The sequence below is a fragment of the Dipodomys ordii genome, unplaced genomic scaffold, assembly GCF_000151885.1.
Source record: "Dipodomys ordii isolate 6190 unplaced genomic scaffold, Dord_2.0 Scaffold68, whole genome shotgun sequence".
NCBI classification, from domain to species: domain Eukaryota; kingdom Metazoa; phylum Chordata; class Mammalia; order Rodentia; family Heteromyidae; genus Dipodomys; species Dipodomys ordii.
Window position 1 is genome coordinate 6,354,634 of NW_012267284.1, and position 20,099 is coordinate 6,374,732.

General features: G+C 44.4%; 1 protein-coding gene across 1 annotated transcript in view; it reads left to right on the forward strand.

The window, feature by feature from the left end:
* The window catches only part of Trrap (transformation/transcription domain-associated protein), a 103,811-nt gene that overhangs the window by 52,470 nt on the left and 31,242 nt on the right, over nt 1–20,099 (forward strand). The window contains exons 32-49 of the mRNA XM_013023405.1: nt 2,807–2,926; nt 5,040–5,159; nt 5,669–5,833; nt 5,911–6,092; nt 6,270–6,468; nt 6,837–6,965; nt 7,393–7,659; nt 9,340–9,546; nt 10,551–10,709; nt 10,801–10,935; nt 12,121–12,231; nt 13,385–13,531; nt 14,818–15,031; nt 15,481–15,606; nt 17,186–17,332; nt 17,961–18,160; nt 18,980–19,101; nt 19,408–19,621. Of these exons, the coding sequence (XP_012878859.1) occupies nt 2,807–2,926; nt 5,040–5,159; nt 5,669–5,833; nt 5,911–6,092; nt 6,270–6,468; nt 6,837–6,965; nt 7,393–7,659; nt 9,340–9,546; nt 10,551–10,709; nt 10,801–10,935; nt 12,121–12,231; nt 13,385–13,531; nt 14,818–15,031; nt 15,481–15,606; nt 17,186–17,332; nt 17,961–18,160; nt 18,980–19,101; nt 19,408–19,621 (2,964 nt within the window). The remainder of the gene's footprint in view (nt 1–2,806; nt 2,927–5,039; nt 5,160–5,668; nt 5,834–5,910; nt 6,093–6,269; nt 6,469–6,836; nt 6,966–7,392; nt 7,660–9,339; nt 9,547–10,550; nt 10,710–10,800; nt 10,936–12,120; nt 12,232–13,384; nt 13,532–14,817; nt 15,032–15,480; nt 15,607–17,185; nt 17,333–17,960; nt 18,161–18,979; nt 19,102–19,407; nt 19,622–20,099) is intronic.

Here is a 20,099-nt window from a genome sequence, read left to right on the forward strand (position 1 = left end):
GGCTTTTTTCTTTTTGCTTATGTGGTGCTGAGGAATCGAACCCAGGGCCTCAGGCATGCAAGGCAAGTGCTCTACCACTGAGCCACCTTCCCAGCCCCGATTGTTTTTCTTTTTAAATTGCCTTAGTACTTCACCTGAAATCTCAAATTACCCTGAGAGAGGTGTTTGGGGTTTTTTTTGTTGTTGTTGTTGTTGATTGTGGTTCTTTCACTCTGGGTCTGTGTTGCTGTCCCTGAGCTCTTTAGCTCAAGGCTAGCGCTCTACCACTTGAGCCACAGTGCCACTTCTGGTGGTTAATTGTAGATAAGAGTCTCACAGACTTTCCTGCCCAGGCTGGCTTTGAACCACAATCCTCAGATCTCAGCCTCCTGAATAGCTAGGATTACCAGCATGAGCCACCAGCACCCAGCAAGAAGTCTTTTTAAAAGGTATTTACATAACCACTAGGTTTCACCATTTCTCCCTTTACACAAAAATGCTGAAATCCTGGTTTTAATGTTAAACTTAGGGAAGAAATACCATGTTAGACTATGAAAAGGGCCGTGTTGACACATCTGAGATGTGGTGGATTTTTTTTTTTGTTTTTTGTTTTTGTTTTGCTGCTGAGCATTTGTTAATTATTCTGTGCTTTCTAATAATTGTGTCTTTACTGTCCTGTTAACCCCAATAACCCTTATTGTGTTTGAGAATGTGGGAAGTTTTTAATGTAAATGACATAAATAGAAAAGATGATTTTCCTCCCCATCCTCAGGAAAGCATTTCAGAGTGCGGGAGATGTTCCTTGTCTCCATTCTGTCAGTTTGAGGTGAGAACAACCTATTAAAAGTCAGTTTATGACTTGCAATGTGAAGAACACTTTGATTTGTTTCTTTTTTCTTTTTTTCTTTTTTCTTTTTTTTTTTTTACTTTTTTGTTGCCTTTTTTCATGCTGTAATTTTTGTTTTGGTTCAGCCTGCCATGGAAGGGGTAGAGGTGAGACTTTGAGTGGAGTTGCAGGAGGGGGTTTTGTTGCATTTGGTTTTGCTGTGACTCGTTAGCTGTGTTGTGATTCTGTAGTGGACAGAGTGCCTTGTGCCTTTGAGTGCGGTGACCTGTACTGTCTGTCTGTGGCAGAGTTGTATTAGTGTCCTTGCTGTGACCTGTCCGGATGCCACGCATGTTCTCTATTAGGACATTTTAAGCAAGAGTCTTAAGTTCTTTTGTTTTCTACGTGTAATTGCAATATTTCAGTACTATTTAAAATTGAGTTGGTTTTCCTATCTTGCTGTTGATATATATATATTCATAGATGTATATGTAACAACCTCCTGAGAGGAAACTGCAGAGGATACTTCTGCTGGAAATGATGGGGAATGATTGTATTTCCTTCAGAATTGCTAACTTACTGTCTTGAATTTCAAGCCTTACTGTCCCGCGCCCCTGCCAATTCTCACACTCATTCCACCCTTCCCTCACGGGCACGCACAGGTATTCACATCACACACCATATAGTAATCACATTGTCAAGCTCTGAGTTTTCTCATTTCTGGAAAATGGGGATAATAACACCTGTTTCAGCCTCCCAGTGGTATTGTAATAGACCAAACAAGGACTTTTATGACTGTTGCAAAACAAAAAATGTATGCCATTAAAGATCATCTTAAAATGCAATATTTGAGGACAGAACTTATTTTATCTTAAGAGCTTTAAAGGTGGGGCAGACATCAGAATGAATCAATTTTTCTCACTTCTAGCCTTTGTCCCTTCTATATCTTTGAAAGAGAATGTATGAGCCGTGCGCTGGTGGCTCACGCCTGTAATCCTAGCTACTCAGGAGGCTAAGATCTGAGGATCGCGGTTCAAAGCCAGCCCGGGCAGGAGAGACCATGAGACTCCTATCTCCAATAAACCACCAGAAAACCGGAAGTGGCCCTGTAGTTCAAGTGGTAGAGCGCTCGCCTTGAGCTGAAAAGCTGAGGGACAGCGCCCAGGCCCAGAGTTCAAGCCCCACGACCGACCAAAAAAAAAAAAAGAGAATGTATGGAAAGTATCTTCAATGCTGCTGGGAATATGCCCATCCTGACTAGTGTTTATTATCTCCATTTTACCTGCTGACAGCCCCACACACCACCATGCTCATGATATAGGGTGTGTACTGGACTCCTTCCTTCCCTGTGGCCATGAAGCGTCCTTAGAACAGCAGAGGCAAAGCCAAAGCCTTTGAGAGAGGGCTACTGAATGACCCATATAGCAATCAGCCATGAAAAAGCGCAGAGCCTGACATTCAAACACTTCCATGTGATTCAGCTGACACTTGGTCAGCTTCATTTTGAGGCCAGGTTGACAAATGCTTAGTTCCATCTTCAGTCATTTGTTTACACTGATACTTGGTAGGTTAAACACTTCCAAGTATTTTCTGAGGAACTTAACTTGACTAGGTTTTAAGGATGAGAGAAGTCTGTGCATTCATCCCTTAGAGAATTAAGAAGTCCCCGAGACAGTTGGTATAGCAAAGTGAGGAGACTGAGAGAGATTACCACAGGAGACCCCCACATCACCTCCAACATAGGTGTAAATAGTGATGTCCCCTCAGGTCCTCCATTCTTCCCATCCCCTAATGACATCTGAACTGAAGGCTAGGGGCAGAAAGTTTCCTCTGGACAAAAGACAGTTCTAATTTAAGATGGGTAAGTTGTGGCTTTTCCATGTTAACTCTTTGCTTTGATGGCCAGCCTTGCAAATGTAGCTAGACTGTAGTCGGGTCTGTAGTGCTGTCTTACTCACAAAACTAATTGGCCTATTTATGATTTCTGGTTTTCTTTATTAGGAAATGAAGATTTGTTCAGCAATTATAAACCTATTTCATCTGATCCCAGCTGCACCTCAAACTCTGGTCAAGCCTTTGTTAGAGGTTGTAATGAAAACAGAGCGAGCCATGTTGATTGAGGTATGGACCAAACTGAGGGATTTTTTTTCCTATTTATTTATTTATTTGCCAGTCATGGGGCCTGAGCTCTGGGCCTGGGCGCTGTCCCTCAGCTCTTCAGCTCAAGGCTAGCTCTCTACCACTTGAGCCACCATGGCACTTCCAGCTTTTTCTGCTTATGTGGTGCTGAGAATCGAACCCAGGGCCTCATGCATGCAAGGCAAGCACTGTACCACTGAGCCACCATCCCAGCCCAGGAGATTTTTTTTCTAATGGTATAAGTCTTCATATCTTTATTTCAACCATCACTATTGAGAAGATCCAGGACATAGAAAGTAGAAGGGTCTCTTGGGATGGATCTGGGGGACTTTAAATTTTATTTTTTTTATTTCACTGATGACAAGCAGGATCTTTATTTATTTATTTATTTGTCAGTTGTGGGGATTGAACTCTGGGCCTAGGTACTATCCCTCAGCTCAAGGCGAGTGCTCTACCACTTGAGCCACAGTGACACTTATAGTTTTCTAGTGGTTTATTGGAGATAAGAGTCTCATGGACTTTCCTGCCTGGGCTGGCTGGCTTTGAACCTCGATCCTCAGATCTCGGCCTCCTGAGTAGCTAGGTTTATAATAGGCGTGAGCCACTAGTGGATGCCCATCTAGGAACTTTATTTTTTAATTAAAATTTAAAAAATTATTATAAAAGTGATGTACAGAGGGGTTACTGTCAGGTAAAGAGAACATTTCTTTTTGGACAATGTCACCCCTTCCCTTACTCCCAGTTTTTCCCTCCTATCCCTCATTCACAAGTTATATATTTCATTTTCCACATAGTATCCAGTACACACTATCCAGTGTGTACCACTGCTGCATTCTTCCACCCTTGTTCGTCCATTTCTTATACTTCCAGAAACATACAAATGAACAAAAAGAAAAGAAAACAAAATTAGAAAAAAAGTAAAAAACCTTGTTTCCATTTCTTGGAGTTCATTTGGATAAATAATATTTTGTGATCAGTAACACATTGAAGGATTCTTTATCTGCTGCTTATGATTTGCATTTCAGTTTGTTTTGTTTATTTAGTGCCAGAACTAGTTGTTTTTTTTTGTTGATTTTTTTTTGCTGGTTCTGTGTTTGAACTTGGGGCCTGGGCTCTATCTCTTAAGTCTCTCTGTGCTCAAGGCTGGCACTCTTAACACTTGAACTACAGCTCCACTTCTGGCTTTTTGCTGCTTAACTGGAGACAAGAGTCTTAGATTTTGATCTTGCTGACTTGGAATCAGGACCTTCAGATCTCAGCCCTGAGTAGCTAGGCATACATACATGAACCACTGGGGCCTTAGCTTCATTTTGTTACATTTTATTTATTTTTTGCCAGTCCTGGGGCTTGAACTAGGGCCTGGGTCCTGTCCCTGAGCTGCTTTTGCTCAAGGCTAACTCTCTACCACTTGAGCCACAGCCCCACTTCTGGCTTTTTTTTTTTTTTCTCTTTGTCAGTCATTGGGCTTGAACTCTGGGCTTGGGCGCTGTTCCTGCACTCTTCAGCTCAAGACAAGCACTCTACCACTTGAGCCACAGTGCCACTTCTGGTTTTCTAGTGGTTTATTGGAGATAAGAGTCTCATGGAGTTTCCTGTCCAGGCTGGCTTGGAACCATGATCCTCAGATCTCAGCCTCCTGAGTAGCTAGGATTACAGGCATGAGCCACTAGTGCTTGGTACTTCTAGCTTTTTCTGAGTAGTTTATTAAGAGAGAAAACTCTCACAGACTTTTCTGCCTGGGATGGCTTTAAACCACACTCCTCAGATCTCAGCCTCTTGAGTAACTAGAATCATAGGCATGAGCCACCAGTTCCCAGCTTGTTACATTTTAATAGGGAAATTATTTGCTTATAGTTTTTAGTCTAGTTGAATGGGAAATGAATGTACTTTTTTAAAAAATGTGTTTTCAATTGATTTTTTTTCCCCAAAAAGTTATCTATGTAGTTCAGATAGGCCTCAAACTCCCAATCTTCCTGACTTAGCCTCCTAATGTGTGTGTTACTGTACCTCACCATGTGATCAGGTGCATGAGTCGGGAGTGTGGCATGCAGCTTTGCCCATGTCTCATAGGTGGGGCTTTGCCCATGTTTCGTAGGCAGGAAGTCCATTCAGAGAGCCTCTGATCAAGTTCTTGACGCGACACCCCTCGCAGACAGTGGAGTTGTTCATGATGGAAGCAACGCTGAATGATCCACAGTGGAGCCGGATGTTCATGGTAGGACCTGGAGCAGTCTGGCCCCAGTAAAACTGTATCAGTTGTATGCCCAGTGTCACGTTGAATTCACATTTTTCCAGTCAGCATCCCTGTTTCTCAGGGACATTTGAGTATTGCAGACATCATTGTTTGGTTGTGTGTATATAAGTAAATACTCTGTTAGGATTCTAAAATCATCATTGTGATGTGTGGTTACTATTTAAACAGTGTGTGTGTGTGTGTGTGTGTGTGTTCGTGTGTGTGTTCGTGTGTGTGTTCGTGTGTTTGTGTGTTCGTGTTGTCCCAGTGCTTGAACTCAGACCCTGGGTCCTGAGCTTTTTTGCTTAAGTCTAGTGCTCTACCACTTGAGCCACAGCTCCATTTCTAGCTCCATTTCATTTATTTTTCAAAGGTGCTTGTAGTGATACTTTTTTTTAAACCTACCTATAGAGAATTAGCACAGACCTATGAATTCATGTTCTGTGAGTTTGATTTGCCCAAATTAGTTTTCCTCTTTGTTCTATTTTCAGAGTTTTTTAAAACACAAAGATGCCAGGCCTCTGCGAGATGTATTGGCTGCTAACCCCAACAGGTTCATCACTCTGTTGCTGCCAGGTGGTGCACAGGCTGCTGTGCGCCCTGGCTCTCCTAGCACCAGTACCCTGCGCCTGGACCTCCAGTTCCAGGCCATCAAGGTAGAATCTCTTGGTTAGTCTCCTAACCCCCACAGTGTGATTGAGCCACAGTTCCTTTATAGTTTTTTCTGCTGCAGATCATCAGTATCATTGTTAAAAATGATGACACCTGGCTGGCCAATCAGCATTCTCTGGTGAGCCAGCTGAGAAGAGTGTGGGTTAGTGAGACATTTCAAGAAAGACACCGCAAAGAGAACATGGCTGCCACCAACTGGAAGGAGCCCAAATTGCTGGCCTTTTGTCTGCTGAATTACTGCAAGTAGGTGCATCTAGTAAGCTTTTATTCAATGGATGTAGTTGGCTGGAATTTTACAGAGTAGGCTTTAACTTCGAGCCATTGAAGAGGCAAGTTGGGTAATCCATAGTTACAAAATTTTCCTCTGGTTAATCTGTTTCTTTTTCTTTTTTTTTTTTTTTTCTATTCTGAACCCTTCAGAAGGAATTATGGAGATATAGAATTGCTGTTTCAGCTGCTTAGAGCCTTCACTGGTCGTTTTCTCTGCAATATGACATTCTTAAAGGAGTACATGGAAGAAGAGATTCCCAAAAATTACAGCATCACTCAAAAACGTGCCCTATTTTTTCGCTTTGTGGACTTCAATGATCCCAACTTTGGAGATGAACTGAAAGCGAAGGTGAGGCCCCCAGTGAGACTGAAGATTATTTGGTAGATGATGTGGGTGTCTAGGTTGGCTTCCTAGGAAGCTCTGCCCTGTGTCTTTTGACACTTAAACCTTCTGGGCTGCTCAGAAGACCCGCTGCCAAGGGACACAGCAGGTTTGTTGGCTAACCAGTGTTTGTTGAGAAGTGGGTTGTTAGTTTTCTTTTGAGAAGGTGATTAGTTTGCAATGAGAGTTGGCTACCTTGGGTTTGGCCTCTTCCTTAAGTTTTTAGCTGCCTTGACAGTCATCATATGATGACTTGGTTAGTTCTGACTTCATGATTAAGGCTGGCCACAGTTGTTGTTCCATCCTACCCTGATCTTTTTTTATTCTTTTTGTAGGTTCTGCAGCATATCTTGAATCCTGCTTTCCTATACAGCTTTGAGAAGGGGGAAGGAGAGCAGCTCTTAGGACCTCCCAATCCTGAGGGAGACAACCCAGAGAGCATCACTAGTGTATTTATTACCAAGGTAGGATTCCCAGTGGTATCTCAAGAGCAAGGACTTGGAGATGACACAATATGTGTTCATGTGTGAGGGGGTCATGGAAATACGTTGTTCCATTTAGTTGTCCAAGGCTTTTAGTTTTCATGATTATGTTCATGACAGAGCACTCTGTTGGAATTATAACTAATACATTGTTGAAGGTGCCTTGCTTTGATTGATTCCAGTCAGTCAGAAAAATTCCCAATGTGGGTTCATTTGTGGACATCAGCTTTGAAAAGTCTACCTAAGAGCCACTGTGATGTGTAATCACCACCTTAATGAACAAGTACTAGGTCATTTATGGTGCCTGGAATTTGTTTGATTTGAACTTGGGCCTCTTGCTTGCTTGCTTGCCAGTTTTACTAACAGTTCAAATCAGCAATGAGTTCCTTCCTCTCATTTTTGCCATCAGGTCTTGGACCCAGAGAAGCAAGCAGACATGCTGGATTCCCTGCGCATCTACCTTCTGCAGTACGCCACCTTGCTGGTGGAGCACGCCCCCCACCACATCCATGACAACAACAAGAACCGCAACAGCAAGCTGCGCCGCCTCATGACTTTCGCGTGGCCCTGCCTGCTCTCCAAGGCCTGTGTGGATCCTGCTTGCAAATACAGCGGACACTTACTTCTGGCCCACATTATTGCCAAATTTGCAATACATAAGAAAATTGTCCTCCAGGTGCTTTGCTGGGCTCTCTCCCTCCCTCTGATACTCCAGCCTGGTATTACCTGGCACCTCAAACAGCCTCAGTTGCTCCTTTTCTTCTGTTTTTTCCCTAGTATCAGTTTTAGAAGAGCTCATCTCTGCCTTCTTCCTTCTTACAAAAATAAGAAGAAAAAATTCTGCATGATGGCATTTATGATGTATTTAGTAAAAGTTGTAGAGGTAGAACAGAGGCTTCTGGGCTCTGGAGAGAGTGAGGAATGGGAATTAGTGTTTAATGGGAAAGTTTCAGTTTGGGAAGATGAAGTAATAGTTCTGGAGGAGGGGTGATTGCAGAAGATTTAATCATGTTGGATGCTGCTGGACTGCAGAGCTGAAGATGGTTCAGATGTTAATGTGTCTTTGTGCACAGTGAAAGAATAACTGAGTAAAAAAAGAAAAAGCAGGCTGGGAAGGTGGCTCAGTGGTAGAGCGCTTGCCTTGCATGCTCAAGACCCTGGGTTCGATTCCTCAGCACCACATAAGCAAACAGAAAAAAGCCGGAAGTGGCGCTGTGGCTCAAGTGGTAGAGCGCTCACCTTGAGCTGAAGAGCTGAGGGACAGCGCCCAGGCCCAGAGTTCAGGCCCCACGAAAAAAAAAGAAAAAGCATACTATAATTCCTCCATGTCACCTTTGTCCCTAGTTAGTGCCCTTCCTTTTGGTTCCTTAAAAGCCTTGTTCTTGAAACAGAATGTCTCTTTCCACCTCAAGCTCCTCTACTCAGTGCATTTTGGTTACTTTAACATTACATTGAAACTCTTGCTCCGGCTGACCTGGAAGGGGGCTCAAGTGAGGTCAAGAGTCCCAGCTTGGCCACTCCTCTCAGCCAAAAATGACAGACTCTTTGGACCTATGTCTTACTACCTGTTTGCTGTGTGAATCACTTCAGAATATCTTCTCTGAGCCCCACTGGTGACTTGGGTTCGGATAGCAGGCAGCCCTAGGTTGAGTCTTGGTTCCACACACAGGCATCAGTGTCACTGTGTGGGAATTACACACGTTCAGCATTGGGCAGTTACAGCTCTTGTCCTGAGACCACCTCTCCCAGTTTTCCCTGACTTGTGAATTTTCATGATGTTAAACTCAATACCCAGAAAGCCAGTCTCACCATCTATAGACACTTGAGGTGCAACTCCAGGCGCTGGGACAGGTACTGCTTTATCCCATTTGTCCCAGAAAGCAACCCGAGGGCCTTTTCTGGTCAGCAGTCCTCTTGATTCCCGTACCGTTCCTGTCCCCTTACCTTCAGTGCAGTCAGGTGGGCTTCCTTGTGTTCCTATGACCTTACCTCAGGCCTTTATCTCATTTGAAGAACTGAAAAGAACTGAAAATTGCTGTTTACCACTCCCCCTAGTTTGGCACCTTTCCCTCCATTTCCCACACTACAATGTGGTAAAATCTATGTGCCTCAGCTAGCTTGCTGCTACTTAGTCTAAAAGGAAGATCTCTGCAAAGAGCTGGCTCTTGTTTCTGGGTGCCCCGGCTTTTACCCTGCACCTGCACAGAGGAGGTGCTCAATAAATACTAGAAACTAATCTGTTTCTAATGAGAATCCTGAGGATTTTTTAAATAGCTTTGCAAAAATAACACATCCTGGGTGTTTCGTTCTTTGAAACCATCATTCTCACCCCCATACAAACTTTTTTCCTGTTCAGGTTTTCCACAGTCTTCTCAAAGCTCATGCAATGGAAGCCCGAGCAATAGTCAGACAAGCGATGGCTATCTTGACTCCTGCAGTGCCTGCCCGCATGGAGGATGGGCACCAGATGCTGACACACTGGACCAGGAAGATCATTGTGGAGGAGGGACACACGGTCCCACAGCTGGTGCATATTTTGCATCTGATTGTTCAGCATTTTAAGGTGTGTACAAAGATACATGTGGAATGCATTTTCAGGCATTGATATTGCTCTTCTTTGTCTTTTTCTGTAGTAAAGTGGTCATTGATTGATTTGGGTATGGCTGTAAGAACATGGAAGGGTGGTGGTAGTATAGACAATGTCTTGTGTGTCTCTTTCTACTTGTTTTCTTGACTATGAAGACATAGTGTTTTAACTTTTTTTTAAAAAATGTTCTAAAAGTTATCTAAAGGGGGGGGTATAGTTAAATAAGCCAGGTAAAGAGTACATTTTATTGTAACTTCTTAAGGAGTTAGGTAGAAAGTAGTTATCATAAGTAAAAAAAATCTCATGAGATACTCATGCTGAGAGCAGCTCCTCAATAACCAAATCACCCACTTTTGGGGATTTCTTGTAGACTGGAAAGAGGAAAGATTTGAGTCAAAGCTCATGTTTTTGTAGCCAGCTCTTTTATAATTGGAAATTTCCCTTTTAGTACGTCTTAAACTTTTATGATGTCAAGCCTGAAGTTTGACATAGGTGAGATAAGTGACTAGTTTTCCCTATCTATGTAAAGAATTTAGATTTTCCTTACTTGAGTTAGTACTGGGCCTTGCACCCAGGGCCCCAAAGCCCCACGCTCTTGCTCAACTTGTTACTCGACTAATACTCTACCACTTGAGCCATGCCTCCAGTTTGGCTTTTTTGCTGATTAGTTGGAGACAGAGTCTCTCAGAATTATCTGCCTGGCTAGCTTTGGACCTTGGTCCTCAGATCTTGGCCTCCAGGACAGCTGGGATTGTAGACCTGAGCCAATGGCTCCTGGTTTAGGTTTTTAACATACTGTAACTATGGTATGAAAGTGTTGAGTTGTATCATTCTGTTGAGATTCAGGGGGGAAATAGGTAATAGGACATACCGAGGAAGAGAGAATGAGTGGGAGGCTGTGGGGGTGTGGGTATGTGCATGTGTGTGTGTATGCACATGTAGGGCCAAGGTCCTCCCTGATGGGACACCTGTGCCCACAGGTGTACTATCCAGTGCGGCATCACTTGGTCCAGCACATGGTCAGTGCCATGCAGAGACTGGGCTTCACGCCCAGTGTGACCATTGAGCAGAGGAGGCTGGCTGTGGACTTGTCTGAGGTCGTCATCAAGTGGGAATTGCAGCGGATCAAGGACCAGCAGGTAGGAAGATCAGGCCTGGGTGTTGCCCCTACTTATGTTTCTCATACCTCTGGAAATTGGTCAGTAAATCAGGTGTGTGTGTGTGTTTAAGCCGGATTCAGATATGGACCCAAATTCCAGTGGAGAAGGCGTCAACTCTGTCTCATCCTCCATTAAGAGAGGCCTGTCTGTGGACTCTGCCCAGGAAGTGAAGCGCTTCCGGACGGCCACCGGTGCCATCAGTGCAGTAAGAGCAAATGCTTTCCTTGTGGGCCTGTGCACTGGTGAGGCAGTTGGCAGCCCCAGGGCATTTTTCCCTCAGGCTTGTCCCCAAGTTTCTAGGCACATTTTTCTTCCCATTCACCTAATACCATTAGAATTGTGTTGGTAGGTAGTTAGCTAAATGGCCTCAAGAGAATCTCTGTGAGGGCTGGGGATGTGGAGGAGCATGCCCTGGGTGTGAGCTTCACCACCAAAAGAAAAAAGAAAAAAAATACTTGAAGCAAGAAAGTTGAGAACATACACACATTTGATCAAATTTAAAAAAGATAATTGTGCCTTTTTGCATTTCTGCAGGGGAGCCTCCAAGATGGTCCTGGGCTTCTTACTCAGCCCTTGTAGAGACGGCAGCCCTGGTTGCTGTGCTCAGCTGTCAGTAAAGATCATTGGCCTTTGGCTAGCACTTGCAACTTCGTGTGTGTTCTCCACCCTACAGTGCCCAGTCTTAAGTGGCTCCACATCCATCCAGGGCTCGAGGCAGACACTTCATCCCTTTCCTTCTCCCCACATGAGCTTGAGAACAAGTCCTGTCTGTCCTGCTGTGAGCAGCCAGCCTGCCCCATCCCTCCCTGACCACTGGGCCTTGAGCCTCCGACCTTTCTCATCAACAAAAGAAAATTCTTGGGACCTTTATTCCAAGTGTATTGTTCACAACACGGTCAGAATGTAAAAAGCAGTGTAAAGGCTACACTCTCTATACTGTTTTTTATAATACTTTGTGAATCTTGTAGTCATTTAAAACTCAAGCTAAAAATGAAGTTAGTCTGGCTTTGCTGTGTGCTCAGTGGAAGCCCGCAGTGTTGAGTGAGCAGGTCCTCTGGCAGCTTGCGTTACCAGGCACCTTCTCACCATGCCCTTTCCTCCCTTGCGAGAACTTGCTCGTTGGCCCCTTGCTCTTCTGCCTAGAGCCATTTGCTCATTTTGGGTTGCCAGCTTCTTCTTGGTAACTCTTCTGTCACTGTCTGGCCAGTCTCCCTCTCCTTGGTCACCCAGGCTTACCTGCTGGCATCTGTTCTTGGTATCTCTCATGCCCAGAACAGTGTCCATCCCTCTGAGCTGCCCAGCACCTGACTGCTTGCTGAATGAGTCTGCATCATGTTGACAATTCCAGCTGAGAATTCCCTTCATGTTAAAAAGAACAACCCTTTTCTAGGTGTTCGGGAGGAGCCAGTCACTGCCTGGGGCAGATTCTCTTCTTTCTAAGCCCATTGATAAACAGCACACAGACACAGTGGTGAACTTCCTCATCCGAGTGGCTTGTCAGGTATGGGACTGCAGAAGTGACCAGTGATACTCAGCATGATGTCTGTGCTGGGTGGCCAGTCACTTTCCTGACAGACTCCACTGTCTTCTCATTGGTAGGAGCTGTTCTGTATGTTTGTTTTAAGACAGGGTCTCTCATTGCTGTCCGGATTGGCCTCAAACTCATAATCCTCCTGCCTACTCCTCCAGAGTGCTGAGATTATGAGCATATGTCATGGTTACCCATGTTAATTTCATTTTTCAGAAAACTGTACATGGCAGTGTAATTTTCATGCAAACCATGCATAGTAGGGCATGACTGTAATCCCAGTATTGGGTTTACAGGCATGAGTTCAGGCCAGCCTATACTCTACATAGTGAGACCCTAGCTCAAAAAAAACCATAGGGCTACAAGGTCAGCCCAGGCAGGAAAGTCCATGAGATTCTTATCTTCAGTAAACCACCATAAAAACTGGGAGTGGAGCTGTGGCTCAAAGCGGTAAAACAGCTCAGGGGACAGCATCCAGGCCCAGAGTTCAAGGCGCACAACTGACCAAAAAACAAGAGCTAGAAAGAGGTTCAGCAGGGCTGGGAAGGTGCCTCAGTAGTAGAGTTGCTTGCCTTGTAGACATGAGGCCCTGGGTTCGATTCTTCAGCATCACAGAAGCAGAAAAAGCCGGAAGTGGCGCTGTGGCTCAAGAGGTAGAGTGCTAGCCTTGAGCTGAAGAGCTGAGGGACAGCGCCCAAGCCCAGGGTTCAGGCCCCACAACCGATTAAAAAAAGAAAGTAGTTCAGCACTAATATGTGCAAAGCTATGGGTTCAATCCCTAATCCAGACCCTACCTCAAAAGCACTAAATGGAATTGATTTCTAAGTATCTTATTTTTTAAATTTTGAGATCTTAAGTTATTAAATATAATAAATAATGCATCTCCCCATACGGGCCACCAAAAAAAAAATTGCATCTTGATACAGTTCAAAATTTCTTAAGAACAGCAGACTGCTGAACTGCTCAACCAGTGAGTCAGTCATGCGTCCTTCTGGCTTGTGGGGCAGAGGCACAGACTTGACCTAGCTCTTGCCATGCAGCTGTGGGAAGGCAACCATGGGGGCAGAGGCTGCTGGGCATCCCGCATGGACACTCAGAGCCTGGTTTTAATCGGCTGCATTTGCAGGTCAACGACAACACAAACACTGCTGGCTCTCCCGGGGAGGTGCTCTCCCGCCGTTGTGTCACGCTTCTGAAGACTGCCTTACGACCAGATATGTGGTCCAAATCGGAGCTGAAACTGCAGTGGTTTGACAAGCTGCTGATGACTGTGGTAGGTGATACAGCTAGTATTAGGTCAGAGGCTTGTGTGGGCTCTAACACGTGTCTGTAGTCTGTAGATTGTTTTCCGCACCCTGGCTGCTCAGCAGCCTTTTCCTCTGCTGACGGGGAGTGGGTGGAACATACATGTTGGCCTGTGTGAAAGTGTTGTAACAGTTGTCTTGGCATTTGCAGACACATTTCTTTTTTTAAATTTGTAATTTATTTCTTATCTTTTATACTTTTTTTTTACATTTTTTAAATTATATCTTTAAGTAGTTACACAAAGAAGTTCCCATTCTACAAAACAGTATATGAGTACAGGGTGACGGACACATTTCTCAAACTGGCTTAGCTGTTGAAAAACAATCTGAGGTTGATTTATGGAATAGGTTTTACAATAAACTTGAATTTTGAAAACTCATGTAAGATGAGGGATATGTAATCATTTCTCAAGCACTGCATGGGCTTCAGAATTGGCTTGTTGGGTAACCAGCATTTGGGGCAATCTCACATAGGTATTTATTGCTAAAAGCTCAGCTTCAGTGGGGTGCTGGTAGCTCAGCCTGTAATCGTATCTACTCAGGAGGCTGAGATCTGAGGATCGCAGTTCAAAGCCAGCCTGGGCAGGAAAGTCTATGAGAAAACCGGAAGTGACTCTGTGGCTCAAGTGGTAGAGTGCTTGCCTTGAGCTGAAGAGCTGAGGGACAGCTCCCAGGCCCAGAGGTCAAGACCCACAATTGACCCAAAAAAAAAAAAGCTCAGCCTCTGGCCAATCTCTGGTCAGGCTGGCTTGGCAATGTAGCATGCCATGTATATGCATGCATGTCACAAAAGTGCAAATTCCATGAAGCAGTGCCTGTCCTTCCTACAAACCAAGGTTTCTAATTTCTAGCTTCCTGGGATTTTACTTTATTTTTTTATTTGCCGGTACTTTAGCTTGAACTCAGGCCTTTAAATTCTTGCTTGGCTTTTTCACTCATGTCTAGGGCTGTACCACTTGAACCACACCACGAATTCTGGCTTTTGCTGATTAGTTTGAGATAAAAGTCTTGTGGGTTTATTTGCCTAGGCTGCTTCTGAACCATGATCCTCAGATCTCAGCTTCCTGAGTAGCTAGGATAACAGAGGTGAGCCAAGGGTGCCTGGCTTAATGTGCTTTTTTTTTTTTTTTAGTATGTTCATTTTAAAGCAGCTTTTTCAGATTATGTACTTTTGAGACTTGTTGCATTTGTGTTTCTCTGACCCTGTACTTGAGTACTAATTTAATCTGTGAGTACCCTGTGTTCTTCATCCCAGGAGCAACCAAATCAAGTGAACTATGGGAATATCTGTACGGGATTGGAAGTGCTGAGTTTCTTGCTGAGTGTTCTGCAGTCCCAGGCTATCCTCAGCAGTTTCAAGCCCCTGCAGCGGGGTATTGCTGCCTGTATGACGTGTGGGAATACCAAAGTGCTCAGAGCTGTCCACAGCCTCCTCTCTCGCCTGATGAGCATTTTCCCAACAGAACCAAGTAGGTGTCATTTCCCTGGGAGCCACAGGCAGTGCGGTGCTCTGTCACAGAGGCTGTGCATCCCCTGGGGCTGCAGTGAGCTTCCTTATCCACTTCCTTTTACCGTGGCCTTTCTTTAAAAAAAAACAAAAGTGACATAGAAACTTAACAGCATCACATTGTTTCGTCTGTTTTAGACATTCAGTTCTTTACCCCCCTGAATGTTAGCATTTTGTTGAGGTACTAAGTATTGGTATTAAAGGGGAAGAAACTGTGGCAAATGTTGGGTAATTAGCAGGTCACAGTTTGGCAGATTGTATTTGGGGCACATTCTGGGAAGGCATGGTGAGGTAAAGCTGCTCCTGAGATGAGGCCGTGCCGTCCCCCCAGTAGACTGTAGACTGTAGACAGTAGACTGCTGTGCTAGAGACTGACACCACAGCAGAGCTCAGTCCTGACTTCTGTTCCAGGTACTTCCAGTGTTGCCTCTAAGTATGAGGAGCTGGAGTGCCTCTATGCGGCTGTGGGGAAGGTCATCTATGAAGGACTCACCAACTATGAGAAGGCGACCAATGCAAATCCCTCCCAGCTCTTCGGTGGGTATCTGAGCAGTGGTTCGCTGGATGTGCTGTACTGGGAGGTCCAAGGCCATTGCGGGGGCGGGGCGCTACATGGATGCATTCTTCAGGAGTCTTTGTTTCACCTGGTTGTCCACAAAGCTGCCATCTTGGCTTCTCTGAGGTGAATGACCCTACCTGCCCACCACTGCTGCTCTTTCTCTGCTTCTGCCTCAGCCTCTGGTGCAGGTTTAGTAGTGAGAGGAATTGCCTGTGGCACATGGATCCTTGTGGCTAGAGTGACCTCTGGTACAGAGATGCCACCAGAGCAAACATGCTGCTGGTAGCCACTTAGAAGACCTGTCCCTGACAAGTTAGCGAGGCTTTGACTGACTGGTGATCATGGTAGCTGGAAAAGTTTGGCTCCTGGGCACCTAGAAGTCAGATGTGTAAACACTCTACCCTTTGTCACACTCTACCCTTTGTCAAACTCATTTTTCTGATTAAGATCCAACTTGGGTGACTTCGAGTTTTTTTCTCCCTTATCGCACAGTTGTTGAGGACAGAGAACTAAACATGACCTATAAGCCTCAATGATAACATTTTGGTGTGGGGTCATTTTTTTTCTGTATACAGGTATACCTATACATGTACACATATACACATAGCCCTTGTTAGGTATATTCTTGTGTCTATAAACACATTATTTTTGCATTTCTGAACTCTTTAACATTTGCTCTTCTCCAGAGGAGAAGAGCTGACCCGTTGGTCCTGTCCCCTTTGTGGGGCTCGTGGTGGCAGGGCAGGGCAGGGCAGGGCAGAGCAAGGTAGCCCTGGGATGCTGGCCACTCTGGTCCCAGGGTTCTGCCACCAGCATCTGCCTAGTGGAGGGGAACAGCAGGATGCATCCCATTTTCATTACTGACATCACCAATGTTAAGGGTTATATGTGTTAAGAGTCAGTCTGGCTATATCTTGCCTGCTCCATGAAGAACTTGCCTTCAGCAAGACACCTACCCTTGTCCAAGGCTGGGGTGCTGGTACCTGTCAGTAGCAAATATCCTAAGATTGATCTATGGTAAGATCCATGAACACTGATCAAAATATAATGTTGATGTCAGGATCAAGGCGATAGTAAAAATATCAGTTATGAAAGATAAAGTCTTTCTATGTACTTAGTATTAACATTCCATTGTTGACTTTGCTGATTTTAACTGATACTCATTTTTTCAGGATCAAAATACAAATATTAATTTTGCATCTTGATAGGCCTTTTCAGGATAAAGTGAACTATTTATTGTGATCAGATTGGCTAGGCCAAAAAGAAAGGTCTTTCTTCCTTTTCATGGAATAAAAAACTCTTACTGACATGGCTGGTGAACAGCTAAAAAAATCCAGAACTGAAGGAAATGCATGGTTTGTACTGAGCACAGTGCTGACATAGTCGAGCTTGAAAATGGGAAAGCAATACTTCGAATGTAGGGTGTACAACTGGAGGCATGCCACCCAAAAAACTTCCTGGGCTGGCACTGGGACTAGTCTGTACTTTGTCAGAATGTTTGAGAAGCATGTTTCTGCTACTCAGTTTTGTCATAAAACCTTAATTTCTGTGCCTCAGGGACCCTGATGATCCTCAAGTCAGCCTGTAGCAACAATCCAAGCTACATCGACAGGCTTATCTCTGTCTTCATGCGCTCCCTGCAGAAGATGGTCCGGGAGCACTTAAACCCACAGGCTGCGTCTGGAAGCACTGAGGCAGCTGCAGGTGACCACCTGGGCCAGGTTTTCTCAACTGTTAAACTGTTAAACTGTTGTGCCACTGAACTCTAATGTAAACGTGGCTTGCTCACAGTTCTGTGGTTTGCATGAAATTCATTATTAAAACAAAACCTGGGTTCTAAAACAGGTTTCAACTCCCAAGTAAGACCATTAGAAACCAATGAAAAAAAAAACTTGGTTATTGTGTTTTTAGCTTAAGCCTTCACAAGCACTACTGAGTGAGTTAGGCTGTTCTAAGACAAACTGCTTAGTCCTAGTTGGCATTTCTGAAGAAGCAGGTCACAGCTTCCTCCAGGTGGGTAGGGTGGGACTTGGCAGGGTGCTGTCATTAGCAAGGCTGATAGACAGCATTGGGACCCAGGTGCTGTGACTGTGGCCTCAGAGAAGGGTATGGAGAAGTTGGGGTGGTCTCCACATTAGCTTCCTTGCTGGCTAGAAGGCCCCCTCTTCTGAGGTCCAGCACTAAAATACTGACAAGTTGCTTTAAACTCCAGAGCTCCAGTTGCTAGTTAAAAGATTGAGGGGGAAAACACTCCCAAGTAGTGCAGGGTGACAGTCCGTTAAGCTGTGTCTGTAGAGGTTTGTTGGGTGTGTTGTCTTTGCTACACGAGCAGGAACAAGTGAGCTGGTAATGCTGAGCCTGGAGCTGGTGAAGACGAGGCTGGCTGTGATGAGCATGGAGATGCGCAAGAACTTCATTCAAGCTATTCTGACATCACTCATTGAGAAGTCCCCAGATGCCAAGATCCTTCGGGCCGTGGTGAAAATTGTGGAAGAGTGGGTTAAGAACAATTCTCCAATGGCAGCCAACCAGGTGAACTGGAGAAGTAATGTGCTTAGCCTTCGAGGGGGAAAAGATCTCAGCAGCACCTTCTCATCTTTCCTTCCAAAACTTCTTCAAGCAAAACACTGTTTTCTCTTAGTTTTACCTCCATAATGTCTTTGCTCGCTTAGGACTGAGTCTGGTGTAAGCATTGAATGGGTGTTAAATAGAATCTTGAGCTTAACTGATCACTTGTGTTTAAATACTGAATGAATCTTGTTACCCTTTTATGGTGGCAGACGGACCAGAGAATGCTTGTACTAATAGCACAGTGGGGTTAGTGGTGATGCCTCTTGGGGTTAGTGGTGAGGTGCTATGGACTTGGAATTTGCTTTATTATTTAATAGCTTCCTCTCTAATGTCAGTTACTGCTCCATGATAAACCATATTGGCATGTATTGATTTTAAGATAACCAGTCATCTTGGAGTTTTGTTTAGAAATTACCTTTTTGTTATACTTGATAAAATTTGTAGGAGCTTATAGAATAGCAGAGTAGTTTGCTAAAATAATTTTTGTTGGTTGTGGGGCTTGAACTCAGGGCTTGGACTGTCCTTGAACCTGCTTGTGCTCAAGGCTAATGCTCTACCACTTGAGCCACAGCACCATGTTTTGAATGGTTAATTGGAGGTAAGATTCTCACGGGGACTTTTCTGCCTGGGCTGGCTTTGAACCATGATCCTCAGATCTCAATCTCCTGAGTAGCTAGGATTATAGGCATGAGCCACCAGTGACCAGCTTGAAGTACTTGTAAATATGTCTTTTTTCAAATGGAAGTAATCAAGCTTTTCTTTTAAAAAACAAATCTGTAGACACCTACACTGCGAGAGAAGTCCATTTTGCTGGTGAAAATGATGACCTACATAGAAAAACGCTTCCCAGAAGACCTTGAATTAAATGCCCAGTTTTTAGACCTTGTTAACTATGTCTACAGGTAATTACAGCAGTTAATCAAATGTTAACACATACGTACTGGTCCTGATGTACTCCAAGCAGTGCAACATGACTTCGGTCTCACACATAAATTTAAAAATATTCATTTCACTATAATTCGTATAATGTATGTTAGCATTGTTACTGAAATGTGGCTTAAGTCTGTCAGAACTGAAAACACACTCTTGGCCATTGCTGTGGTGTTTGGACAGTAGTTATCTGTGTCAATTCCCCTCACCCCACAGCTCAGCTTGTTTGCTCAGGACCTGAGCCTCACTAGTGACCCCTCTGATTGTAATCTCCGTAGAGATGAAGCCCTGTCTGGGAGTGAGCTGACTGCAAAGCTCGAGCCTGCTTTCCTCTCTGGACTGCGTTGTGCCCAACCACTCATCAGAGCAAAGTTTTTTGAGGTCTTTGACAACTCAATGAAACACCGGGTCTACGAGCGCCTGCTGTATGTGACGTGTTCCCAGAACTGGGAAGCCATGGGGAACCACTTCTGGATCAAGCAGTGCATTGAGGTACGATATACTCAGTTCACCATCGGTGTCTGGGAGACAGCTGTGGGTTTCCTGAGGGGTGCAGAAGTCATTTTCCATACATGAAACCTGCTGTGACTCTCCAGGAAGAAATAAAGCTATAGCTCCTGGATTAAAGTTTGGGACTAATTATAAAAACCTTTATCAAGGTGGGCACTGGTGGCCTAGTTACTCAGGAGGCTGTGATGTGAAGATTACATTTCAAAGTCAGCCCAAACATGCTGGAAAATGTCCAAAATTGTAAGACTCTTATCTCTAATCAACCACCAAAGAGCCAGAAGTGATAGAGGGCTAGTCTTAAGCAAACAAGCTCAGGGACAGCGACCAGGCCTGAGTTCAAGCCCTAGCTCCCGCACCAAACACACACACAAAAAAACTCTTTATCAAAAGATTGACTAATATACTTAGTTGTTAAGCAAAGATATATATATATATATATATATATATATATATATATATA